Source organism: Orbicella franksi, chromosome 1 (genome assembly GCF_964199315.1).
Source record: "Orbicella franksi chromosome 1, jaOrbFran1.1, whole genome shotgun sequence".
NCBI lineage: Eukaryota > Metazoa > Cnidaria > Anthozoa > Scleractinia > Merulinidae > Orbicella > Orbicella franksi.
Genome location: NC_138145.1, coordinates 6,599,868 through 6,627,231, shown reverse-complemented (window position 1 = coordinate 6,627,231; position 27,364 = coordinate 6,599,868). Strand labels below are relative to the sequence as shown.

General features: G+C 39.3%; 3 protein-coding genes across 9 annotated transcripts in view; 2 read left to right on the top strand and 1 right to left on the bottom strand.

Annotated features, from left to right (window-relative positions):
* The window catches only part of LOC145461226 (sushi, von Willebrand factor type A, EGF and pentraxin domain-containing protein 1-like), a 51,640-nt gene extending 42,628 nt beyond the window's left edge, over window positions 1-9,012 (top strand). For 6 of the 7 annotated variants that reach the window (XM_081445677.1, XM_081445645.1, XM_081445666.1 and 3 more), the window contains 7 exons: window positions 2,851-3,036; window positions 3,770-3,952; window positions 4,120-4,302; window positions 4,934-5,091; window positions 5,521-5,661; window positions 6,276-6,438; window positions 7,236-9,012. In XM_081445677.1, the coding sequence (XP_081301803.1) occupies window positions 2,851-3,036; window positions 3,770-3,952; window positions 4,120-4,302; window positions 4,934-5,091; window positions 5,521-5,661; window positions 6,276-6,438; window positions 7,236-7,627 (1,406 nt within the window). In that variant the 3' untranslated portion in view covers window positions 7,628-9,012. The remainder of the gene's footprint in view (window positions 1-2,850; window positions 3,037-3,769; window positions 3,953-4,119; window positions 4,303-4,933; window positions 5,092-5,520; window positions 5,662-6,275; window positions 6,439-7,235) is intronic. The other variant, XM_081445673.1, reaches the window with a different exon arrangement.
* A 1,448-nt stretch (window positions 9,013-10,460) lies between these two features.
* Window positions 10,461-19,994, top strand: LOC145468967 (uncharacterized). The gene is made up of 2 exons (XM_081452683.1): window positions 10,461-12,444; window positions 19,913-19,994. Exons 1-2 carry the CDS (start codon window positions 11,792-11,794, stop codon window positions 19,956-19,958), a joined length of 699 nt encoding a protein of 232 aa, XP_081308809.1. The 5' UTR covers window positions 10,461-11,791; the 3' UTR covers window positions 19,959-19,994.
* An 8-nt stretch (window positions 19,995-20,002) lies between these two features.
* Window positions 20,003-23,108, bottom strand: LOC145470083 (polyisoprenoid diphosphate/phosphate phosphohydrolase PLPP6-like). The gene has a single exon (XM_081453948.1). It carries the CDS (start codon window positions 23,058-23,060, stop codon window positions 22,323-22,325), a length of 738 nt encoding a protein of 245 aa, XP_081310074.1. The 5' UTR covers window positions 23,061-23,108; the 3' UTR covers window positions 20,003-22,322.
* Between the last annotated feature and the right edge of the window lie 4,256 nt (window positions 23,109-27,364).

Here is a 27,364-nt window from a genome sequence, read left to right as displayed (position 1 = left end):
TGGTGCATTTTGCAAAAAATTCAAACTTCAAATGGATAGATTTTCTTCCTTTTTTCGCTAAACGTAAAATCGGTAGAGAAAATGATCCATCAAAAGAAAAATAGGGGTCACCGAACGTCCGTTAAATCCAGGCAAAGCTATAGACCCTATCCATAAATGGCTGTCAATTAAAAGTTACTTTGTAAGTATTAAAATTAGCCCAACTAACCTCGTTTTTGAGTTGATGATTTAAAAGAATTTTTACTTTCAAACGAGGTTAGTTGGGCTAATTTAAATACCCACAAAAGAATTTTAAATTGGCAGCCATTTATGAATAGGGTCTATAGCAATGGCCATCTGCCCTATCATTGTTCATTTCATTACTTAGCGCGCGCATCGATGCATGACGTGGCGTGTGAATTTGTGTGCGCTGTAAGGATGCGCTGAAACAATTAGCGCGAACGTCCTTAAAGCCTGATATGACACTCAACTTCTTGCACAAATGTTATTAGCATCGAACGTATGGCTAGTGATTTTTGAGTTATTTTTTTGTAAAAAAAATACCTCTTAGTCGGCGCGTCGGGTATGTTATGGACGGGTGAGTGAGTGAGTGAGTGAGAGATGTATGTATGTCACACCAATCAGATTGGATCTACTATAAACAGCCAATCAAATTTCTTGTTGTAAAGGTAAATGGTATGTGAGAAGATTTGATCCCGATAGAGTTCAGAACGGCCATATTTATTCTTCTATAAAAGAGGAGAAAGTATTCATATATTGGGTTTACTTCGACATTTTCTGTGGGTTAGGCTGAGGATTTTAGTTAAATGAACGATATGAGCCTTGAGGTTTGAAACAGTTCGTGAGTTAGTAGTATGCAAATGCAACGAGATATTTTTATTTTTAGTTACAAAGGTAACTTGATACTTTTGTTTTTCACAAGGAGTAAATTCAATTAGAGGTCACGAATCGTCGCGTCTAGTTCTTAGGACATGTTTTAGAGGGGACAAGACTTTAGATTTGAAACAGTTCTAACGTTTACAATAGTAAGTGCGGGTAACGATTGTTTTGTTCTTGTTGTATGCAAATATAACGAGATATTTTTGTTTTTTAGTCACAAAGTGTAATTTGACACTCTTGTTTTTCACAAGGGAGCAAATTCAATTAGAGCGGACGAATCGTCACCACTCTTTCCCACGAGATGTTTGCTATCTTTAGTAACAAATGGTAACTTAACACTTTTGTTTTTTATATGGGAGTAAATTCAATTAGAGCTGACAAGTCATCGGCTATTGTTTCCAGGATATTAATCAAAAAGGAAGCTTTCATTTCTGGACGGTTTTTACGTCTCTGCAGTAGCAGTTTAATAGTTTTATTTCATGAAATTCACTTCAGTCCGATATTTTTAAGGTAAAAAGTATGAAAACTGTTCAAATGTTCTTTGAAGACTGCGTGGCACCAAGTTAAAGTGCAATTTAATTAAATCAGACTTTCAACGTGTCAGAGGTTTCTTTCTCTTTCTTTCTATTTTGGGTGAAGTTGTGTTGTGTTGTGTTGTGTTGTGAAAAAGGTAAACTCACGACTCGTATAAAATACGAAAAAGTCTCTCAATTAACTTGAGTATTTTTTAGCAAAAATTCCTCTTGGGGGTTGTAAGGGTTATGTGATCGGTGAGTGAGGGAGTTATGCATGTGCGCGTGTCACACCAATCACAGTGCGGGTTGTATCAAAGAACGAATCAAATTGCCTGTTAGAAAATAAGATGGTATCTCCATTAATCTGGAGACGTGTCAGATTACTGTAGTTTGTTCAGTCAAACATTTTATGGCTTACTATTTAGCTATCTTACCATGACCGATGTGACATCGCAACCAAAAAAACTTACCTAATTAACCAAATCATTACTGTACCATGAATGCTCCTATCTCCAACACTTCACACAAAAAAATAACTCTTGCACGCCTTGCGTGCCTATGTTTGTTGTTGTTGGTGTTTTTTGGCTTGTTTTGCCGTTTAGAAAATGGAAGAATTTTCTACGGTTTAGTTAAAAACTTATGATATGGCTCTGTCTCACAAGGACTGGGAACTACCAAATTGACGAATTTGATTGGCTGAAATCGATATTGAAAGCGGTCTAGATTTTCCCATCTAGACCGGCATCTAGATCGGTAATGTTTTGCAGTGAAAAAGATGCAAACTAAAATGCAAAAATCATTGACTAGTTTCATCTAACAACATTTATTTATGGAAGTGCCAAAAAGCCTGATGAGAAAAAAGAGTAAAGAGGACGAGCAAACTTTGGCAAAATTAATTCAGCTCATCGCCGTTGGCAAGCAAAATATCAGTTAGTCAGGTTAGTACAAACCAGTCTCATTAAACGAATTAAATTGTCTTTGTTTGCGCCATATAATAAACATCTTATTAATCAAGCTTTGTCTGTATGTGTGTATAGACCTCACTGCGTTCGGTCTGTGCTCACGACCTCGGTCAAGATTCTCCCATAGAGATCTCCTGCTTGGTTAATAAGAGCTAAATATAATAGATCGTTCTCGATATATAAAAATTCTAACTTGGCTCCGAGGCTTGGGGATTTTTTATTCCCCAAGCCTTGGGGCCAAGTTAGAATCTTAACACAGTACATCGAAAATGACCTAAGTCTTAGCCTTTTATGTACATGCTAAATTATAAATGAATGATGACACTTCCAGCCGAAATATAACGCGTACTTTGCTATACATTAGTAACTTTCCATTGGCATAGATGATGAGAAGTTGAGAACGAGATCTCCCATGGTGATGGAATCCAACCAATTATTTTTATAAAATCAAATTACTATCCTGTTAAATTGATTTGATGTAATTTTTTTTTCAGCACCAAGTTGTAATGCTCCAAAAGTTCCTAAATACTCGTATGTCACCTCAGCCCGCGGCCCGCAGAGTAAATATCTTAATGGCGAGAGAGTTTACTATAGCTGTAGGGCTGGATACAAACTGGTGGGAATTCCGCAGATCGAGTGTACAGACAGCGTCTGGACAAAACATAGTTTCAACTGCCAAGGTAATGATAAAAATACCACATTGATTAATTGCAATATTTATTGAGGAAGCCACATTAGCGCTATTATAATAACTGCTATACGAGTAAGACTGACGAGGAAGTCTATAGCTAAAATTGTATTTTAGCTGTTGTTCATTGTATCAACCGCGTGCTCTTATAGGTCCATTTATGGGGACGGGGCAATGGCAAATTCTAAAGGTTGCTCGGCGGGTGACAGTTAAGCAATTGTCACTCGCTCTCCAACTAACCAGAAGTTACTTTGACTTGGGGATAATTCTTCTTGCCGTGTTACTTTATACTAAACTCCGGCTCGTTTTGTATGTGTTGGGTGATGCTTGTAGGCAATACTTTCGTTCTCTTTGAAAATCGATATTTTCTCCTCTTCTTGCTCCTTTAATTGGTATACACCTGGGCCGGGTTGTTCAAAGACCGATTAAGCTAACCCAAGATTAGAGAAAATTTTTATTTGAGTTTTGTAACTTTTGGGTGCTGTTTTCTGTTTATATTGTTTGCCTTTCAGGTTTGAGTTAGAAAAATCACAAACTACACAAAACATAAGCAATGAAAAACATTGTTATACAAGAAAAATGGATACTTCGATTAACTTTTAATCCTAGGTTAGCGTTAACCGGCTTTCGAACAACCCGACCCTGGCCTATCAGTAAAAGCGCGGTGTATCTTATATGATCAGTAAATAAAGTTAGGTGTTTTTCTTTTGTTTTTCTCGACGTAGCTGTAAATTGCGGTACTCTCGCCAGCCCTTCAAATGGATGGATTCAAAAGAAAACAGGAGAAACCTTCGGAGCGCTGTATATGTTCATGTGTAATGTAGCTGAGGGCTACCTCATGAGGGGATCTAAAGAGAGACGATGTCTGGCTAACGCAACTTGGAGTGGAGTTCAACCAATCTGCTATCGTAAGTGTTTAGATCTCAATTTGTATGGAACTTTCGTCACTTTAGGCTGTGTCGTTGCGCGCTTTCAATTTCGACGAGAAGATAAACAACAGGAGATAAGGATGCACGCTTCCAATTTCGAAAAAGTTAAAAACAGAAAGCTAACAATAAACTAATTTTACCCGCAGTGCAAACTTGTGATGCCCCTCGTAAACCAGCTCACGGAAAATTAGCATCAGAACCAAGCAACAAATACTTTTTTGGAAATGTGGTTGAATATCAATGCAACAATGGATTCTCCCCTCGTGGCCATGAAACTACAAGATGCCAGATTCATGGGAATTGGAGTAATCCGGCACCTGCATGCCTCAGTAAGTTTGGACTTTTGAACATGTTACACATTTTGTATAAAGAATATTTGTTCAAGGTAGCTTCACGGCCTGTTACCTATGGCGGGAGCATTAGGTACCTGTTTTTTTCGAGATCTGGCCATCCCCGTTGTCCAGTGTCAGCACTGACCGATCGCTCCACGCTCTAACGTTCAATTCTTCAAGTTTCATTGTAGCAAGTTACTGCAGCTTGACTTAAAGAACCTCCGTCCTACTAAACGAAGTCTAAAACAGTAATAGCCCATGGTGTACTTCAAATCTCCGAAACATCTTGTCCCAGTTGTTCGAAAGGTGGATAACGCTATCCACTGGATAAATCGCTATCCAGCGGATAAGTGTTAACAAAACGAACCACGCTATCCACTGGATAGTAATTTATTCGGTGGATAGCGTTATCCACCTTTCGAACAACCCGGGCCTGGTAAATAACTCCTAGGCTCTTTCAAGTAAACACTCCCTAGTAACTTCTTAGAGCTGTCGTTCGTAGCCCTCTTGATTTTTTCGATTAACTGTAGTTTTATTGCCTTAGGAAACACTGACACTGGACACCTCACATTCGTTTGAAGGAACTGATGTATCTTAGTTCGGTATAAGAGTTGTTGTATGTTTCCAGGTTGCTCTTCACCGCTTGGTTTAAAGAACAGGATGATTTTTAGCCACCAGCTGTCCGCTTCATCAGAGCGAGACTCGCGACGTGGCGCCAAACATGGCCGTCTCCATGGCAACAGCGCTTGGTGTTCAGCGAGGAGTAGTTTTCCCAAATATTTTCAGGTTAGTTCCATATATAACATCTAAATATTTTGTGTTCAATCAAACAGCAATCGATCTTTGACACACACACTTGTCCACTTGGGAATGGTGTCCGCCTTTGAAACTTTTAAAAGTTGACCTATCTGATTAGTGAATAGCAACCACCCTGGAGCAGGTTTTTGTACTGAGCTGGTTGTTTGAGCTTGACACCATTTCAGTAACCTATTATTTAATAGGATAACCTCGCATACAAAATATCATGATAAGAAATTTAACTTCCTCCGCTCACTTAGTTATTTACAAACAAACGGATCAGTGGCAAGAAATCTAACCCAAGCAATAAAAATAATAATAATTTATCATAAATCATCGAATAACCTATAGATCGAATAGGAAGCCTTTTTCTACCACGAGATTACGGCCGCACTGCAATACACGTTTCTTTTTCAGATTGATTTTGGCCGCACCATGGAGGTCACTGCTGTCGCTACTCAAGGTCATCCCAGAGAACAGAAATGGGTCCTGAAATACGTGGTGAAATATTTATTGGGGAAGAACTGGCTTACCTATCAGGAATCGGGACGGGACAAGGTATAACAATCTAACTCCATATGTTCTTTGTTGCTCTGTTTTGATTAAATATTAGCACTGTGCGAAGATCGAATACCTAGAGGAAACTAAAGCAACTCCTACTTACCCCGTTTGACTTGATTTTGAAAGTGGTCAGTCGTCTCTTGTGATGGGCTTCAAAGGGGGAGAATTCCCAGTTTTTGTTTGTGATTTCTAGTCCCAGTAACTCAAACCACATTTTCCCAGCGAAAAAGTTGGTAAATGCCAGTGACCATTTTACCCCTGTATATAGTCTGGGTAAACAATTTCCTTCTTGCTGCTTGCAACTGTTCCTTCGCTTGAGAGACGCTCGAGATTTTGGGCCGCGGGAAACTCCATACGTGAAGTAACTCCACAAATAGCCGCATAGTGCATAAGCTCTTGGGATAATTTACTCGCTCGGGGAATTTCAAAACACAGCAACAACCTTTTAGATACAAACGGATGTCTTTAGAGCTACGTCATCAGAGTGGAATTTTTGGGTTCAGTCCCAGACGAGAGAAGAATCGAGGGCGCAAGAGAATCACCTATTTATTCAGGCCATTTTCCCTTCATTTGTTTTGTTTTTTGTTTTGTTTTTTTTTTTTTATCTGAAGGTGTTCAGAGGCAACAGAGACGGTAACACTGTGATGAAGCACTACTTGAAGGAAAAGCTTGTAGCTAAGACATTAAGGATATTGCGTCATCAGAACTCTAAAGACTTCATGGGCTCCACCGTCTGCTTGAGAGCAGAAGTTTACGGTTGCGAGTTTCAAACAGGTGAGTGTAGGTTGTCGAGGGATAAGCTTCTAATGTTGGAAAATGTTCTTTACCAAGTAATTCAAGAAACTACTTTTGGCAGCAGCCTCGTTCACATGGCCTTTTTCCTCGCATGGGGGCGGCGCCTCGCTTCCAAGTGAGAGAAAAGGTCATGGGGACGAGTTTGGTTTGTCAGTGTATAGGAAGCCATACTTCCAATAACAAAATGACATCCAAATCGGAAGGAACTTCAAAGTTACAGGTTTCGAAGGTAGGAAGCAAGGATAGTTAGTATAAGGGATGAGATTCAGGCGGATTTCTAATGAGGAACTTTAAAAGAATCAACTGTATTTATTACAATTGCTTTCTTTTATCAGTCAAAGTCTATGGGGTATGGGAGCGGAGTTGCCGAGGACTGTTGGAGTTTGGACAAGACATAAGACGTGGAGAAAACAAATGACTCCCAAACCCATAATTCGGAAACTACAACAAGAGAACTGGAATACGTGAAAAATGGAGTTTCCTTTGCAGCTGTACATTGCGTTTAAACAATACTTAACGATTGTTCACGCCTTTAATTAATTGTGCTGAGTGAACTTGTATACCCCAAATTAGTGGCCCCGTGTCAAGAACCTGCTTCTGTATTGCAAGCTACTCGAGGACACAAAAAGCGGCTGAAATGGAGATGATTACTAAACCCAACATAGAGTAAATTCAAAATTACGCTGGGGGTAATCGAGAAAGAACAGTTAAAACGTAATCTTCTGGTCATGTACAATACGTTCCTAAACAAAACGGTTTGATTGCTATCATTTCAGACTGTCTCACCATTGGTTCAGAAGTATTTGCTCATTGGAATTCCGTCAAAGAACACACGCGCTTCTTCCACGGCTTCATCACCAAGGTCCGCAAAACAAGTGTCGAGGTATCCCCCTCCGGTAAACATGGCGCCAAAGTCAACGAGATCGTTGAAAGGCCTAGAGCTAAACAATTCTACGTGATCATTGACAAGAAATCCAAACCAACCGAGATAAAACTTGGATCAGAAGTTATTGTGGCCTCCAAGGACAACTTGGGCTTCTCTCAGGGCAAAGTAACCCAGAAATTCGTCACGTGGTATGGTGTCCAGTTGGGCAACGGAGAGAAGGTCTGGAGCAAAGCGCATGACATCCGACTTCTAAGAACTCCTGTCTACTGTGACCGAGAATGACTGATAAGAGATACCTAGTAGTACTGTTTATTCTTTATTTACAATATTTAGAAAAGAAGCCTTGAAATCTATTCGTTCTACATTTTTAGAAATAAGTTTTGTTTTATTTTTCCTATAAAATCCGTCTGAGCTCGTTCCAGATCTCTTCGAGCCTATGCAAGTAGATAACTCCTAACTGAGAAATCGCTTCGAGAGTGTCTGCGGACGGGACTGGGAGCAGGCTGAAAAACAGCCATTGTATCAATTGACGTCCTTATCAATGAGTTTCAGCATTCTGGGTACTACTGGCAACTGACAAGAGAAAAAAAAAGTGTCTTAGTACTTACAACTTGGATTTCCCTCCCAGACCCTCTCGTGACAGATTTGTAGCGTCCATATCTTAAGATTCTAATTTGTATTATTGATTATTTTTTTTGTGAAATCATGGTTGCTACAGCAGTTAAGAAAAAGTAAAATATTTGATATCGTCGAGAAATAATTGTTTGCTTTGATTTTTGTTGCGTCCATTTTACACTTGTACTTTATGATTAGCCTGCGTAAGAAGCGATCTCGTACGAGCCGAACATAAGAGTTTTTTCGCATTTGGGCCGCGCGAAAAATGGGGCTAGAGCAAAAAGGTTCGACCTGATTTATTTCTTTACTATATTTATTTCTAATCTGTACCCTCTGTAAAGTTGAGCTGAACTATCAATATGCTATTACTATCGGCTGTCCGAGTAAGAGCTCAGAATCTGAACAACATTCACCGCTGGAAATACAATGTTAAGATTAGTTTCTTTCTTGCTCGAGCTAAGTTGTATGCTCGTCCCCGCTCGTCGCTGACCCCGCTCGTGGCTCGCCCGCTTTTTCGATCGTCCCTACTGACCGAGAGCCTGGAACACGCTATGGTGACACAAGACTAGATTGGTTATAGATTCTTGGACTAAGATTTTCACTAATTCAGGAGACCTTTAACTACTATGCGAGACACACATATTTGAATGAGCGTTAGGTTTCTTCAGTTAGAACTTGCAGTCAAGACATGAACATCGTTCGGGAACTTTTATATTTTGGGCTTCAATTAAGCATTTGTCCGTGACATGAAACGATGGTCTAAGAGAACACACTCCCGTGCGCCCAATGACAATCTAATTTAAGCTCCGGGCCACGCTGTGAAAGTTAGTTTTAGTCTTAGTTCTATGATCGCGCAGCCAATGCCTAACGGTCATCGGGTCGCGTCCATCTAAATCCGAAATTGAAAATCTAACTGGTTAAAAAAAAGAAAAGAAAATCAGTCTTAATTTCAAAAGTGTTGTGTAATATTTACTTGAGTTTGCACGCCACGTCTATTTAGAAAGAATTTAAACCACTGGTGAGGAAAATTATCTTTGTGCTTATCCGAAGTTCACTTCGAAACGATAAGTCATCCCTGCATGACTGACTCACGTGAGGCGCCATGGCTGCCCGGGGGCGGGGGGGGGGGGTGACTCCCATAAAAAAAAGGACGGGGGATTCCGTCAGAAATGTTTAAAAGAACCTCTAAGAGGTCCGAAGAGGTACCAAGATCCTGTGTTGTGGGCGTGGCTAGAAATTTTTGTAACCCTTTATAAGAGGCACCAATTCTAAAATAACACGTTAACTGACACGTTCATACTTGTAATAGTGATAAAGACGATTGTGAATGGGGCAAAATTAAAAATCAGTTGATTGTAAAATATGACCTGACATTTTTCGGCCCAAGATATCAATACCCTATAAGGTACCGCGAAAGCTGCCACTGTGGACCTTTTGAGGCTGAACACCCTAAGAAGTACTAAAACTGCTTTGTTTTTCCCCCAATAGGTCCGACGAGCACCCCCGTCGTTTTTATATGGGATTACCCCCTCCCCTCCCCAAGCATGGTTGCTTACAAGAATTAATTAATTAATTGCATTCTAACACGTTCAAAAATCGTTTCTTGAAAAGTACTGAATGTACTAAAGCGAAAACGATTTCTTTGGAAAGCTCTTACCACGCGCTGGACAGTTAGATTTCTTTCATACGAAAATCACTTCTAAAATCTAAGTGCAAATTTTTTGTATGTTTAATTTACAAAACCAAGCCATAATAAATTTCATTAGTATATGCCACACAAGCGAATAGCACTTTTCGCGCACGCTGATTGGCTAGCTCGGAGGTGATTAGCCAAGTACTATTCACCTCCGAGCAGCCGAAGAAAAACAAAATGGCTTCCCGTTTCAAATAAAGTTACTCTTAAACAAATAAAGTTACTCTTTGGTCCGCTAGTTATTCAGCTTGTGTGGTATATACTAGAACAATTAATCACCTCAGTGACGGTGAAAGTGGTGGATATTTACCTCCGGTGAATAATTGTTAATTACGTCATTTAAATTGACCGATCAGGTGTCTTTCCTAAAATAACCTCGCAGTATGACCTCGCGCTAAAAAGTAGACTGAAAAAAAAATTACCATTGGAAGAGGCCCATGTACTGGGGGATGTGTTCTCTCGGAGCACGATCTGTTGTCCGTGATGTACCCGGCATGCCGTGGCACAGACAATTTTGGATGTCCCTTTGGTGTCCGTATTGACCGGGGTCCACTATTTAACAATTAGATTATGAGCTCGAGATTTCTATGGGATGATAGTTGATGAGGCCGAAGGCGAATCAACTATCGCTTCATAGAAATCGAGAGCGGATAATCTAATTGTGTTAGTAGAATTCTAACTGAAATTACCGCAAATAAAGGTTTCCAATTATTTTTCTACGCATTGTTAAACTTCACGCTTTGACAAAATCGCACGTGTCGAATTGTCGTCGGTTAATTTTCAGTTGTTTACGCGCGCGCACCCGTTTTTTCCAATAATTTCAAGTTTTGAAAGGTCAAGAAACCGTCAATGTCCTTCTTTTAGTCTTCTCAGGAATTTAATTATCCACTTACATTTAAACTTTCTTCCAAAACTTCGGAAAAACGATAAAAACATCGCATTTCGTGGACGACCGACAGCCACTGAACTCTAATGGCTGATAGTATACGAGTAGCTCAGCCATTCAGATTGTAGCTTTTGCATTAGTATACTAGTAGAATTCTACTAAATTAAAATAGGTTTTGTTATCGAACGATCTTAGTTAGAGATCTCTGCGGGGGATGACAGTGGTCGTTTTACTGCATATCTCTAAACAGGAGGGGAAGCCCTGGGGACGAGGCATGCACATGCTTTATTTTCGTTTTATATATCTACCCCGGAAGCATGTTCACACCGGAGGGTGTAATTTGGAGGTTGAAGGTTGCAGGTTGAGAGAATTGTACTCATGAATTTACATACAGGCTATGAATGTCCTTCACCCAAAGACAGTTCCACAGACAGTCCAAGCATTTTTCGGATTAGGTGTAATTCTATTAAGTTGTAAGTAAACATAGGCCACGGAAAACTCCATGGAGCAGTTCGAAAAAGCGAAAACAGCGAAGAACGAATGAAAATACATCAATGAGTGAAGAAGCGAAAGTTGGCCTTGCGGGATGAAGCTATAGCTATCGTATCAAGCGGGCAAAAAGGTTGAGTCAAGAGAAGAGAAAGGTTCTGTAAAAATTTGGGACCTTGACAGAGATAACAGCGATGTTTACAGTAACTCTTCTGTCGGGTCCGATACCGATGAATCGTAAGACTCATTGAGATCCATTGGAATATTATCCTTGAAATTTCACCGTGTACAAAAGCCAACCGAATTTCACGCTGTACATGTAAGGAGGATAATTCTTACCTTGTTATTCTTCTGTCTGTCAGCACTCCTAGGCTCTCTGAGAAAACTACTCAAGCAAGGCATAAATTAAGCAAAAATTAAATTAAGAAATTATTTACTACTTCTCCTGCTACTTCTCCACGAGGCTGCATAACGTGACAAAAAAAGGACCAATGAAACTCATGATGGACAACGACGAGTCACGTTTCAATCCTCTGTTAAAACACTTTACACCAAAGCATTAGGGGTAACAAATGTTTCACACCCTGAAGTATCCACCAGCTCTTCACACTTCGCGTTGTAAATACATATATATCTAATATTCCCACGTCTTGCTGTTTCCGTTGTTAAAATTGACGATGCGAAAACGAGTTGGTCAGAATCATTCTACCAAACTACATGTACCAGATTGTTATATAATCGGATTGTTCTGCGCTGATTCTGCATGGCACTTTGGGGGGACCATTTCGAAGGTTACTCACGCCATCAACGCGTGGTTGTTTGGTCTTGGAAAGCGTTCTTAAATCCCCTGAATTCCGGTTTGCTTCCCCCGGCTTCTGGCAGGACTGCGCCCTTTGTATCTGATCAGTCGCTAGTTGGCAGATTCACAAGGAAGCTCGCTGCGGAACATGATGAGAAGTCACGCGAGAAAGAAGAGGCTGTAACTGAAGCAATTGCAGCTCTTCAGAGTTTGTTACGGAGACCAGACTTTGGAGAACTTCAGAGACAATGGAAACAATACGAAAGGGCTTTGAAAATTAAGTCTGATCGTGAAAGCACGGGATCAACTTGGACGATTGCAATGCTAGAACGCTACATCCAACGCCAAGACATCGCTTTTGTTCCGCCTGAGATCAGACATGATTTAACAGAAGAAACATTGGACAAGATCTATGAAAGGGTTGATTTCGCGGTGAAAGCCGTATGTGGTCCCGATGGAAGTGTGAGAAACCTTAATGAACTCTACATTCAACCCAACAGCACCGAATCCGACACAAGGATGATTCTCGACGCCATCTTGCAGCCGCTTTGTGTGTTTAAGGGGCTGACACTCCGATCTGAACAAACCATAAAATCCGACGCTCTTCCCATCAACAGGTATGATTACATAATGTACAACAACGTTAACGACCCAATTGGCGTTGTCGAAGCTAAACGACAGGCTTGCTTAAAAGATCAGTCTGTAGCGCAGTTACTTGTTCAACTTCTCCTTCTCTCATCCGAGAAACCAGACTGGTTTTATTTCGGTATCTTGTCTGATGCGCATCAGTTTGTATTCGCTGGTGTATCCATGCAAAAAATTTTGTTTTTTCAAACAAATGAGAACCAGTTGGATATAACTACTGCCCAATCTAATGACGATTTGTGGTTCATAGTCAGTAAAATATCATGGCTTACAGACCTTGCCATACAGTCAAGGTCATCGTCTGGATCGAGCGAGGACATCATTAAACCCTTAGCTAATTTCAATATATAATACTGTAGTCTTCTGTTTTCAAATAATCAGCCAGTCAACTTGGACGAGTAGATATTCTTATGAGCTTGGAGTAAGCTTGTAACTTTTTATTGAAACATTCTTTTTCGCTTCGTTTCGCCCAGAGGACGATTCGCCGATGGCAATTGTTTGCCCATGTAGGGAGAAGACTTAACGCTGTATAAATTGGGCTCGATAAACTCGATAACCAGTAAATTCAACAGAATTTTATTCTGAGAACGAAGCAATGCTACACGGCCATGTTCTAAAAGGTAGCTGTCGGTTTCGCCCCATGGCGAGTTCGCCTCCACCGAGTTCGCCCCCACATCGACTCAACTTGATCGAGTTCGCCCCAACCAGATCGAGCCGCATTTAGTGATTATTCCTCGTTCTTTTATCCACAGCCTTATTTACTAGTGGCGAGGAAACTTCGCTTGGTGGTGAGGTGACTTCGCTTGGTGGATAGTTCATTGGTGGCGAGACTCCCTGGTGGCGAGATGACCGGTAACCGTTGGACTTTGTTGCTATGCGCGCGCGAACAAGTGAACAATCATCATCTAAGCTTATCGAACATACATAGACTGAAATGGTTCTTCGAAAACGTTTAATAACTCGATAACAACTACGTAAGCACGAACACTAAAAGTTGGGGGCGAACTCGAAATAGGAATTTTATAGTGGGGGCGAACTGGCCATGGGGCGAAACCGGTATCATTCCAAAACATGGGTCTGCTAAATCTGCGAGCCATGCGAGCCACGGTGCGAGCCATGCGAGTCATGCGAGTCATGCGAGCCATTTTTGCGAGTATTTTTTTTTTCAATTGGTCTGGGAGGTCGTCGACTTTTCACCAAGAAACATAGATCTCGCGCCCGACTATCACTTAACTATCGCTGTAAACCGCCCTCCCGCCATCTTGAAAGCGGAGATGACCCTGGGGACAAGTACAACCTCGCTCCCAGGGTACTCTCTCTTTCCCTGGGAAATTAATTTTAAATTTAGCTACAAAAGTGCCTAGAATGGAAATATTCCCAAAAGAAAATCCTAATCTTGCTTCGGTTACCAGAACTATTGCTGGTGCGGCAAATATGAAAAATGCTCTAAACATCTGTACATCGTGCCTAGTCTTGCGTCATAGTAATGGCTGCCCCGAGTGTGATGAATATTTTTCTTTGTTTCACATTTTTGTTGTTTGGAGAAAATTTTGTCTATTCAAATCGCCCAGGATCCGCAAAAAATAAAAACAATGCGTCAAAAATTTATTAACGTTCAAGACTAAAGTAAAGAAAATTTTCTGAGAGAAACGTACGGTTCCACCGCCCCACCGCTACTTGAATGGGTAGGTGAATGGTATCCATTGGCACCTGTCATTCATTGATATCCACGTTGAAAATCATTCAAGAAAAAAGAGAACAGTACTTCAGGGCAACTCCGTGTATTGGCGTCAAGAATGGTGAGTGAATCGCGTAATTTTAACAGGTTCGCTCTTTAGTGAATCAGAGTTATCAAAACTTTGTCGGTTGGCTGACTGCTGCATGTGGTTGTCTCTTCCCTTAGAATTTAATATTGCAAGAATTTAATATTGCGAACTTATTCAGTTTGTTCCGTTGCTCTTGTTCTTGTTCTCATGTGAATATAAATGTAACAAATAAAAAATCTTCACATTTGTTCTAGGGCTCGCATGACTCGCACGGCTCGCATGGCTTGCATGGCTCGCCCTTTGGCTCGCATGGCTCGCTGGCTCGCAGGTTTATAAAACTCCCAAAACATGAGAAAAAACGCGTCTCTTTTTGAACTGTTTTAGTCTGGGTGAAGGGACCATGACTTCCAATCCCGACAAATCGCCGCCATCGTGCGAATCGTCTTCCGGTAGGAATGTTAATAACTTGTCTAAAAAGCTTAGACGAGGGAGAACCCTCGTGAAGCTAAAAATGAGTTCCAATAATGAAAACTAAGGTGAATTGAAGTTTGTCTACTCAGACATTTCCTTAAAATATTTTAACTGAGCACGTAGTTAATTTCCGTAGCTGGAATTTGCATATTCGCTTTACAGGTGTTGAGTGGAACTTTGTAAAAATGAACAATTTTGTTTGTGAAATTTTAAACCCCTTTTACATTTCAATAGTACAAAGAAAAACATGCTTGCAAAGCAGCGGAAGTTCAACAAAGTAGTTTGAGGGTGATTTTTTTTTATTTTTCCTTTACTCAGTTATACATTGCCATGTTTGTCCCAAGCAGAGCCATTTGATAGTAAAACATGGTCCTTAGGCGGGGCATTTGAGCACCATTTTTGGCTCAGGGGATGGCAATTTGAACAACCAAATCTTCAAAAGTTCACATTCCTGGGTAGTCACAGATGTCGAATCTTCAAAGTGATCAGTACATCTGTTCCATAATTTTTGATCATGTAATCTAGTGTTTAAGAAGTAGAAGTTACAATATTAAACTTAAATATCAAGCAAGTCAGATCTGTGAAAACTATAAGTACAGTGTACATGTTAGAAGCAGTATGGAATTTTGAATGAGCAACAAATTTTCTTGACTTATAAGTTGTTACATTAGAATGCACATTATCCTGTAGCCTTCTGTTAAATGATGTTAAAAATAATAATAGAAAATAATTAGGGTGACTACATGTACATGGTAGATAATTAATAGTGGCCGCCACGTATCAGCTAATGAGCTGACCATTTTTTACCTGAATAGGCAATCATTATTAATTAATTGTAGCTTAATTCTTGATCTTCAAAATATACGTAAGATAAGTTAATCAGAATGACATCAAAATTAAAAGAGCATTTACATTTTACACTGTTTTTAGTTGTATAAGCTTATTGTCTATGCTAGTTAATTTAATGTGGCAGTGACTAACCTGAAAGCCTTAAATTAGTTACTTTGGTCACTGTGCACATTTACTTTCTAGTTATTGTATTTTTTTTGTTTGTTTTTGAGTTCTTGTTGGTAATATGTAATATTTATTTATAGATTGTAAGAAATAGTACAAAACAATAAAAAAAAATCTGAAATCAGAAATCTGAAAATCTACTGTTTTTTTCACTTCAAATGTGCCTGAATTTATTATTAATAATTGAATTGTAGCGAGTGATACCTGTCAACCTTTTTATGGGAGGTATTGGACAATCCAAGATCAAAACAAGATCAAACAATGAATTCTCTTACAGTTATGATATCTTCCAGTCTTGAAAGCTTGACTAGCAATAATTGCAATTCGGCCATGGATGTGCACATCATCTGTAACTTGCGGCTAAGATAAAAGGGACTCTATTTTCCAATGTACAGTTCTATAGATCTGTATTAAAAAAAGGAACATGAAATGCCAAACTGAAATCTTCATGGACAAAATTACATCCTTACTTCATCATCAACAGGGCATTTAAAAATAAATTTACATGTACAAATGTAACTAAAGCTGTTTTGTACATTTTAGTCTGACTCCCATACTGTAAATATCCTGCTTTGCTACTCATCAAGGGAAATGAGGAGATCAGGCTCCCTCCAAAAAGGTTACATTGTTCATTTGCTTTCCGATAAAAAACAGTGCACTGATCCATGGACTTTAAATCCGAAGGATGCCTACGTAGTAGCTACCACTACTACACTGTTCTAGAAGCAGAATGGTTAGACTACTTACAGCTGTGATTGCATGCAGTCCCTCTAAAGATGTTAAGATCAGTTATCATCCGGCCAATTCAAATGTAGACAAGATCGATGCATCAGATGGTGTCTCGGGTCATGTGTTGAGTCCTTATATGCCCTTGCAGACTTCCTGATTGTGCAAAACTCTTTGTACACTTGTTACACTTGTAAGGTTTATTGCCGCTGTGTGTTCTTTTATGTTTTTGTAAATCAGAAGAATCATGAAAAGACTTATCACACTGATTGCACTTTGGTCAAAAGCCCTATAATATAGGGCTTTTGACCTGTGTGCGTCCTCATGTGTCTAAACATGGGACAAACAAGTGAAGCATTTGTCACACCAAGTGCAGCGATAGGGCCTTTCACCACTGTGGGTTCTTTTATGGCCTTGAAGGTCTGCTGCATGGAGAAAACCCTTGCCGCATTCTGTACATTTGAATGCCTTTTCATAAACAGTTTTCACATTGTTGCTTTGATGTTCATTTGAACCGTTTGCACTCTGGTCAATGTGTGTTTTCTTGTGCTGCTTCAGATTCCATGACTGACTAAAACACATGCTACACTCTGTACACTTGGAAGGTTTTTCCCCAGTATGCATACGTTTATGTCGCTGTAGGTTGGACTGATCACCAAAGCATTTAGCACAATCACTGCACTTATATGGCTTCTCTCCCGAGTGCAGTCTTTGGTGTCGCTGTAGATATGATAAACGGACAAAACACTTGTCACACACTGCGCATTTCTAAGGAGTTCCCCCAGCATGTGTAAGTTTGTGTTGTTGTAACAAACATGGTGACCCAAAATCCTTGTCATAATCACTGCAATAGCCCAGCTTTTCCTTTTCAAAATGTTTCTCCTCATGATGGTGGAGATCTGTGGCAGATACATAACATTTCTCACAATGAGAACATTTATATCTGTGCATACCAGACACTAAGTCTGACAGATCAAACGCCCCTACCCCTGAGGCAAGAAAGTTGAAACTATCAAAAGTTTCAAGAAAAAAGAAGTGCATTTAAACGGAGAAATTTTAAAATGTTTGTCTTCCAAGTTTAAATTACTGAATAAAATTTCTTTATTGTTGGAAAGCTGTTTTTGTGGGACTGCAGAAGAAACCAAATACTGCACACCCTAAAATTAAAAGTTATCAAAACAAGCCCAGGCCAGAAATAAAATCAATCTGTAGATAGATTAAATACGTAAGTAATCAAAGAAATAATTTAGCTTGATTGGCTCTTTGTAATCACGAAGTTATTCATTCATTTTTTTGTGTGTCTTTTGTTCTTGTTGTATTTTTTCTCTTATAGTATAACGTAAGCTACTGATGTAAATTTAATGGCCATTTATTAATTTTTACCCTATTTTTACAAATTGATGCAAGCCATTGAACTGTAAATAAAATTGTCAAAAAAAAAGTTTACATGTGTACAGCTTTGATTATAATTATTACTACAATACTGATTTCACACTCACATTATATGTATGTACTGTATGTTAGTTTACTGGGGGTGGTTCATTTGACTAATTGTTAGTCAAATGAACCACCCCCAGGGGACAGATTGTTGTTCAAAAGTGAATACAGTTGAACCTCCTGAAAGCGACCACCCAAAATGTCAAGCCTAGGTGGTTGCTTAAGGGAGGTGGTCGCTTACGAGAGCTTAGACTATATTGTGTCAAAATTTTGGCATATGGTAACTGAAGAGACTTACCCCATGTTTTAAATGGTCTATTCGTGTAAAAGTTAATTTCAAGAAAACTGCAGTACTTACATACATACATACTTTATTGGCTTGTCCCCACGGGGCTTTTCATAGTCAATGTTACTTAATGTTACATTGTTACATATGCCAATACTTCCCATTGAGAAATTTCCGTCTCTTGTACTACCCAGAAATATGATAATGTTACAACAGCTTACACTATATTAACTAATTTCTGCTCTACCATCTGTCAAGTGGTCGCTTAGGGAAGGTTAAAAACAAAAGAAAATTTCAAACTTTTAGTTCTACAAGTGGTCGCAGTTGCTTACGAGAGGTTGTCACTTACAAGAGGTTCCAAATATAGTGATTTGACTTGGAAACTTTTGGTATTTTGGAAAACTGGTCACTGAGGAGAGCTGGTGACAACCGAAGGTTTGACTGTAAATGTCCCTATTATCTCTATCCTTCCCAGGACCTAAGGGGTAGGGGTTTCATGAATTGGCTAGTGCATAACCCTGTGATGGACTAGCATCCCATCCAGAGGGGAGTAGAAATACCCCTAGTTGCTTCATGTTACAGAAACCAGGAAAAGCTCCGGCCTGATGAGCCACTTGGCTTGTATAAGGCAATATCTATCTGGCCTGGTGCCACATGTTCCACACCTGGGTTCCACACAACATCACCATTTCATAGGAGACTTCATACAAGGATTACAAAAAAACAAACCCCCTTTTTTCTCATTTCGAAACGATGATTAAAGGGAGAATGGTTACTTTGTCCTCTTATCTTGTGACAGAAAGAAAAATTTTTGCATGAAAATGGTCTGAAAAATTATGTTCTAGCTACAGTTTGTACTTGCAGAATAATTTCTGTGCTTTGTACTGACTTGTACGAAGCAAAAGCACATCCAAGGACTGCTTAATTATGTACAATTACAGGGTTCCAGAAAAATCATCTCAATGTGAGTACCTAAATTACGCACAATTTTGTCTGTTGGCACAAAATTATTCATTGGTATTCACATCAGCCATCATGGCATTTGAAAATTACAGGGAAAATGTTTGAGGTACGGTGTGTTGCTGACGCTTGATATAAGCTGATATATATAGCTTAATCATGTCTTAAAAAAGAAGCTTTTATATCAAGTGCAACATCTAGTCCCTATTTCTTCTGCTGAAGCCTGCGGTGGGAATGCACGACACGAGCGAGTAACCTCTTGTGCGGTCTTTGTACTATTAAATAAAATACCGATGCAGAATCGGGACAAAAAAAGGACTGACATCTGCACAGTTCACCAACTGAAATGGTAACCCTGTACAAAAGGAAACCGACCGTGAAATTCTTACCTCGTTGATCTTTCTGCCTGCACTCCAGAACAAAACTATTCATGCAAGCAAGGCCAAACGGGTAACTATCACGTGACTATAATGGACCAATGGGGAAAAAAACATATGGTAGAAAAAGAAGCGTCACATTTCAATGACCGCATGTTGACTGCCTATTATCTGGGAAGGGTATTTTTCTGTGCTTGGCAATAAATCAAAACGAAGCGTTTTGTACCCTTTCAAGAAAATGTTATTCTCTGGTTTTATTCAGGTTTTATTCAGGTTACATAAAGCCATCACATAATTTCATGCAGGAAAGATTGCATGACCAACCAGCCCAGAATCTGGGACGAGTCATTTTTTTTTTTTTCTATTTTTTTACAGTGACACCCAAAACCTTTCCTCCTTTCAGGAGAGGCATATCACCCTTTGCACAAGAATTATTTAGTCTTGAATGAGAAATTGCCAAACTCGCAAAATCTTTGGGTAAGTCATAGACCTCTTTTTGCCATATACATGTGGAATGCAAGGCCCCATGCCTGTAACAGTCAACGTGCAGGTGATTACAGAAATCATTATGCTGATGAAGTAAGGGGTTCGAAACGTACAAATTGCATACATGTGAATCTTATCTTACCAAGCATGCAGTAGCTGATGGCAATATCTTGTGTAATGAAACACATTTAGCAGGTACCGGTATTATTTATTTATAATTATATGTTCTAAATGATCACACTTAAATGTCTAATATGGCATTGCATTCCAAATGTATTACATTTTCATGTGCTCTTTTCTCACTCACTCACTGATAACATTCAAATAATTTTAAATGTACATAATTCTGAGTTGTCTTTATGTTGTTGCTGGGTCACTGGATGTCTTGATAGTAATTTTTGTAACTGTGATTTATTTCCCCAAAAGAGAATATATAAATTTTTTAACAATGCTAAAATTATGCTATGACACAAACAAAACATATCTAACTGTACTGTGGATATGTACTGTGTTTACTTGATTAAGTGGTCTCAAGATAAGTGTCACAATAGAGCAGAAATATTAAGCCACAACTGATATGGCACTTAAGTGACACATCACCAGGACTGAAGTACAAGGAGTGCCACAAAGGACAGCCAATCAAACCCAGCCTCAGAAATTTACTCTCCTGGTTTACAAATTATGCATTTTTTCATTTGAATTTGTGGCTATACTTTGTTAGCATATGCTTGTCATTATTAGCAAATGTTTTGATTTTTTAAAGAGTGACACCCTCAAATAAGTGCTTGCTCCTAAATAAGCACCGAAACTGAAATGCTAAAAATTTAAAGAGCACTGCAGCACTCAATTGAGTAAATACAGTACCAAAACAAAGAGGTAAAGTAGTAGTCCGAGGGAAGAATATAGATCAATGACCCCACCCTAGGCACACTAACTATCAGATCACTACCCCGCTGCCCCAACCAATGAAACTTAAACAAGCTTTTTCAAAGATGTTAAGCCTTCATTCAGCATTGGTTGATTTTATATTTATCTCCACTAATAATGTTATTAAGTGGAGATAAATACTTAGGTTATTATGAATCACAGAACTCAAATATAACAAATTTACTTTAAACATTTGAATTTTCTTAGAAATAGGACCTTCCATATTTTTTTGGGAGCCAAATCTGTTGCTAGTGCTGAAAGCACTGACTTTGAATGCAGTAGCCTGCAAGCACAGACATATTTCCGGCTGTTGCTTGTCTCCGCCGAAAATAACGTCTGCAAACCTGAGCCAGGAAACGATTTCTGTGATGTAGGAATTTTAAGCCAATCACAGTTTAACTCAAGTAGCCCCAGAACTGAGGTATTAGCTGTGAGGAGCACCTGAGTTTCATTCTATCATGGAATCTGATTGGCCAAGGAGAAACAAAAGTTACTACGTTACAGAAATCGTTTCCTGGCTCGGGTTTGCAGACGTTATTTTCGGCGGACACAAGCGACAGCCGGAAATACGTCTGCGTTCGCAGGCTATGAATGCAGTGGAAGCTCTAGTAATCGGACACCTTTGGGATGCAAAAGAGGTGTTTGTATATGTAACTGGGGCTGGCCACTTACAAGAATGGTTCTTGTAAGCGGCCACTAGAGTTGTAAGGTGTATATGCCCACTCACAGGTGCTTGCCCAGCTAACAGTAAAGATTGGGAATGCAAAAAATACCACTGTTTCAAATAAGTTTTTGGTTTTTGATAATGGCGATAACTGTAAAAAGGTTAATGTCGTACTATACAAATATACAGATTCTAACTGCAGTATTAACTGCAACACTACATGTATGCAATATACATGGGATTTCCTTTCGGTTGTCCGCCTATGGGAGCTTAAACACAAAGGAAAACAAAGTCTAAACGGTAAGCCCTCAAAGTGTCTGTGGCTGCTTGCGAGAATGTACACTCACGGGAATGAGTAAATACATAGTTTGTATGAGTTCAAATGGGATTTAGCAAAGGTGGTTGTTAGTAGAGCTGTCCGCTTACAAGGGTGTCTGTTAAGAGAGCATCCACTGTATTAGTAATGCATTCAAGTTTTGAGTCATGTCTTTCGAAATTGCAATTACTGTTATTAAGCTTGTAGAGCTGAGAAATTCTAGAGATGCTTGTACGCTAGGGTTTATGTATCACAAGTTCAGCTCAAATGTACCTTGAGTTAGTTGTATCCTGGGGAGAGGGGAGAGTTTCATGTATGTCCCCCAGCATACAAATGTATGCAAAATTCCCTGACTTTATGGAACCATATTTTCCCCCTCCCCCGCCCCTTGTTGCAAGAAAGGGCGATCAAAGATATAGCCTATATCACAGCCACTTGATGCCTAAGTTTGCCAAAGTATGGCACAAGTGTTAGCAATTCCTGGCAAGTGTCATTTGGTAGCCACATTACAAAAACAGTCCGGGCCTGTAACAAGCCAATTAAAACGCCACATAACACATCACTCAAGTGATGCCTACCAAGTATAACACGTGACGCTGATACACACAGGGCCCATAAGCCAATAAGAATCCTCCAACAGCCATCACTCAAAAATGCTGAAAACAGACCAGCAACCATTGCTGCTCGGGTAGAGTGGCCGGAAGGAAACGAATAATTGTCCACAGAAACTGTCGCAAACATATCCTTTTCGTTATAGATAGGTCGCTTCCGTCGCACAGCAACTTTCAAAGTGCCTACTACGGCTAGATCAAGCATCAGAGCAAGGAGTAAATTGCATGCAAACTCTTGTTTCAAATCTGAGAACATAAGGATGGAAAAGACAGTCCCAGCTATCCACGGAACTCCGTGTCCGCTTATCTCCAAGATTATCATGAGTGTTCTCCATCGTCCAGACGCCTTGTCCGCGCAAAAGCTTAAATTTTCGGACAATGAAATGTCTAAGTTGTGAAGCTTTGCTATCAATCCGCCATTGCTTATGTTGTCCTTAGCTTTTCTCTGTGGGATTTCCTTTCCTTCCCTTGATTTAGATCCAGTCATGTTGGCCTTATTTTGGTGATACTGGTTTGAATCTTTCGGTTTCTTTCGTTGACGGTCCATAATGTCTAGATCATCGAGGTCGTCTTCAATCTGGCGTTACATCGTGAACGATCCAGGAGGGAGAGGTCAACTTCGCTTGCGTAGCCATGCGATTGCGCGCCCGATGATCTTGGCCATTATGACGTCACTCGTAAGCCGGCCCGTGAAGTTTCAATGGCCGCTAAAATAATGACACCAGAAAAGTTTTTCATCCGATGATTGCTCAAAGAATTTGAAAGAAAGCGATCAACAGACCACAGGAATAAGATAACCTGTTAATATTTTGTCCAAAAATACTTTGGTTTTCAAAAACTAGATGTCAAAAGGATCAAAAACACGCAAAATTTCGAGATCGCTTAATTGAAAACGTGATTTAAAAGTGAAACTTTGTGCTCGTTTCATGGGCGATATCTGGAGAACCCAACAATGAACAACACAAACACAAAAATATGATCTTGATATGGTTTAAAACGTTTGAATGGTGATGAAAACGAATCATTTAAACCATGCATAAAAATGATCAGTGGGTTTAAATCCATTATTTTGTAGACGATAGCATGGAGGACCTGCTGATCAATAATCGAAAACCTCGAAATATGAGAAAGTATTCGATGGAAAACGCTCCCTTACAAAGAAATTTAAGCTATCAAGTCATATGCTGAGTTGGAAAGTAAATAATGCACCAAAGAATTATTTTTCTGCCCTAAATTATCCGCAAAACCGTCGAAGATAACATTTTCTTCTGCGAGGCCAACCAACTGACGCAAGCTTCCGAGCAGACGTGTGGATATTTTAGATGGTAAAATGAAACAAAATCATTGTATGGGAGACCTAGATGAAACAGATGATATTCAGAATAACAGAAAGGTGCTTCATTTCATGTGAAAATGTTCGTCAAATATGAGATCGGAGCAGGATCTGTTTCCTCGGGCGTCCGCATGCAGTGCAAAGCTCTTTCATGTCTCGCAGCTTCTTCTGAACTTCTAATAATAATAATAATAATAATAAAATATTTATATAGCGCCAATATCCTAAAAGTTCAAAAGCGCTTTACAGTTAGAAATATTAAAAACACTTAAGACTAATAAAGTAAAAATTAAAAAATGTCGCTAAAGAGTTATAAAAATGCTTTCCTAAAAAGGAACGTTTTTAGTTTATGTTTAAAAAGGGACACTGAGGAGCTGTTCTTGATGTCAGACGGAAGAGTGTTCCAGAGTGTAGGAGCTGCTACAGAGAAAGATCTTGCGCCATATGTTTTCAAATTGAAGTGCGGAATGGAAAGAAGTTCTTTAAAACTTCTGACAAGAAAGGCATCCTAAACTGTTGCTTTGGGTTCTAATTTTTTTTGTTAATTTCTCAGTGAGTTCACTTAAACCTGTATAGACTGTAAAAGAAAACTGTGAAGGATGTTACATGGAAAGAACTAAAAAATAGAGAATCTGGTTCCAAGCAGCAAGTGAATTGAAGAGGAAAGAAAATATGCAATGGGACACTTCTTATGCTAAGCCATTGGCAATAAGAGTTAACTTATCCAGGAGAAACCTGTTGAGCCAAAATGACTTACCGCCAAAACAGAGTTCAGTACCCTAAGGAAGGTTGTGACAAAGGTGATCTCTTATTGTAACCAAACCCCTTGTTTTCTAATAGTATCTGTCTTGAGACACCGTGAAAGCTTTACTGCCTCTAAGTTTGAAATAATCAATTCTTTTCTTTATACTTAATGCTTTTAATTTTCATCACAGTAAATCGTATGTAAATAAAGATAGCTTCAACAGTTATTTTACATTAAGTTTAAACTGACCTACAAAGAAATATTGTAAAGAAGAGTGTCACAGAGGTTGTACTTTTAAACATGAACCCCAAGCTTGATTTCTCCCTAGCTCCATCCATCCTAGGTTCCCTGTTGCTTTTTGCATTGATGACTTTATTTTTGGCTTCAAGAGAATGCATCATGCAAGTGATAAGCGTACATTTTCCACAAATAACAAAAAAAAAAACACACAAGATTGGGTTTTAAATGTTTAATTGACAGTACATTGACAATAAATAGATAGCTTTATATGGTCAGAAAATGGGCCTGCTTGGATGGTCTTGCAGAGGTAGTGGAAGATGGTAACCTACAATCAAATAAAACTCCCCTTAATATTCACCAGTTGAAAATTGAAGTAAATGTTGATGTGACCTCCCTTCCCTCTTTGGTTTTTATTTCGCCCCTAACTCTTTTCAACACAAAATGTAAACTAAAAGATAGATTTCCTAATGAGATCTAGCACCAGGAACTCAATATGTATTTACCATTAAAAAAACTAATTCTCACAATTAAATGATCCAACCCCATCCACCGTTTAAGTCCCGTCCAAGCAGATACAATGCGGTAATGTACATGGAGCTAATATCATAATTTATAAAACATTATATAGCTCATTTCCGGTATCAATGTATTGAATTGAGGTCTTCAGATTTTCACATAAAGAATTTTTTTCAGCGCCCTCACCTGCACAAAGAAAAAATAAAATTTCTGAAGCATGTCAAACAAACTACAACAAACACTCTGCATAAAGCATTTTTGGATCCTGACATAAACAAAAGTTACAATATTGTTTAGGAATTAAAATAAATCAAACTTCAAATTCCTAAATTGTTGATCCAGTTGTGCCAATTTTGTAAACATCATAAGATCAGCAACAGGAACTCAAGGTGCCAGAGTTTGGATCTCAAGTTTTGTTATATAAGCATACATGTACATGATTACAGCCGACAGTGAGGTCCCTTATTTGGTCATAGGTAACAAAGAAAGCCCTCCCCCCAGTGACCCTAGATGAGTTAACTTTCACACCATTTTGTTGAGAAAGCGAAACACAAGTCACCCTTAGCAACATAACCAGGGTAACCCTGGTAGGCCTGATAACCTGTTTTCGTCAAAATACTGGCCTACCTGGGACAACTCATGGTATGAAGAAATCAAAATTAACTCACAAAACCCCACAGTGATCAAATGACTGAAAGGAAGCCAAAGGAAGAAGGACAACTGAGCATTAGAATATGAAAAAAGGCTTAAGTAATCCTGGAGGGACAACTTCATTTCATATAAATACTTGATAAAGTTGCCTCAGAAGGGTCTGATAGTGTTGTCTCCAGTACCCAAGACCATATAAATGGGGCCTTGTACTCTCTCCTCCGTAGAGGCTCCCTAAGGGAAATTGAATATACTATGAACTACCAGCCTAAGGTCAAAGCAGCACAAGAGAGGCCTATGCAGAGGAGAGAGGGCCTTGTATGTCATTATGTTTAAAGAAAAGTCTTACAAGGCTAGACTGCAAACCATGGGTAAAATGTAGACTGCAGGCTTTTTAAGAATATCATATTCCCATTTTCATTTATAGAGAGATCGAGCTAACCATACACTGGCTAATTTGAGCCGTATACTTCAGGCTAACAGGAGAACTAAACTCTCTATAAAGGAAATGGAAATACAATATTCTAAAAAAGTCCGCAGTCTTCATTTTTATCCTCTGTCTGCATTTTAACCACCGTTGTGCAGTAGGTAGGCTTTAAGTCTTATTTAAATAATTGAAGTTAAGTTCTTGTTTGTGAAAATTCTCATTTCTGTCATTGTGGATAATATTTCTGTTTGCTAGGCCTGTTGCGGAAAATGTCGAAAGGTCTTAGTTTTCTGAAAGAACACTCCGAGCTCGAGACCGCAGATATTTCATACTCAAATGGACTGATCATTTTTACTGCTCACTCTTCAAAATCATCCTCAATTACAATGTTTTCCTATACATATAAACTATTCTGTGACCAAGTTACACGTTTCTTTAGGCTACCGATCACGTAAAAAACGCAATTTTACAGGGCGGACAGTCAAAATTTTGCCCCACATAGTTCCACCACAGAGCGATGACTGTAACTCTTTAAATGCACTTTGTGCGAGATTGTTCGGTCATAATTAAAATCTACTTACCTCTCAAGAAAGAAAAATGATAGTTACTCCTTGAGATCCAACTACAATACCATTTGAAGCTGGAATGATCGGAGAAATCTGCCTCAAAAAGTTGTATCAGCGAGAGGCGACGACGCCATTTTCGAAAATTTTGTGCATTTGCGCGCTTCTTTCGCCGTGACGTCATAATAGCCATGATCATAGGGTCAGCCAAATCTGACGTGTTCACCTCTCCCTCCTGGAACGATCCGATTCAAGCACATTCTCGACCCCAGACCCTTCGCTTTCTTGATCGCGCGCGAAGGCTCTGGGGAACTCTACGCAAGCGTAGCCAAAATCTGGCTATGCTGGCGTCACAGCGCATGCTCATTGAAAAACTAAA

Coding starts and splice junctions, on each gene's coding strand:
- LOC145468967 (XM_081452683.1), top strand. CDS start 11,792: ATGGCACTTTGGGGGGACCATTTCGAAGGTTACTCACGCCATCAACGC. Junction 12,445..19,912: donor GACGCTCTTCCCATCAACAG/GTATGATTACAT, acceptor TCCTCCTTTCAG/GAGAGGCATATCACCCTTTG.
- LOC145470083 (XM_081453948.1), bottom strand. CDS start 23,060: ATGGACCGTCAACGAAAGAAACCGAAAGATTCAAACCAGTATCACCAA.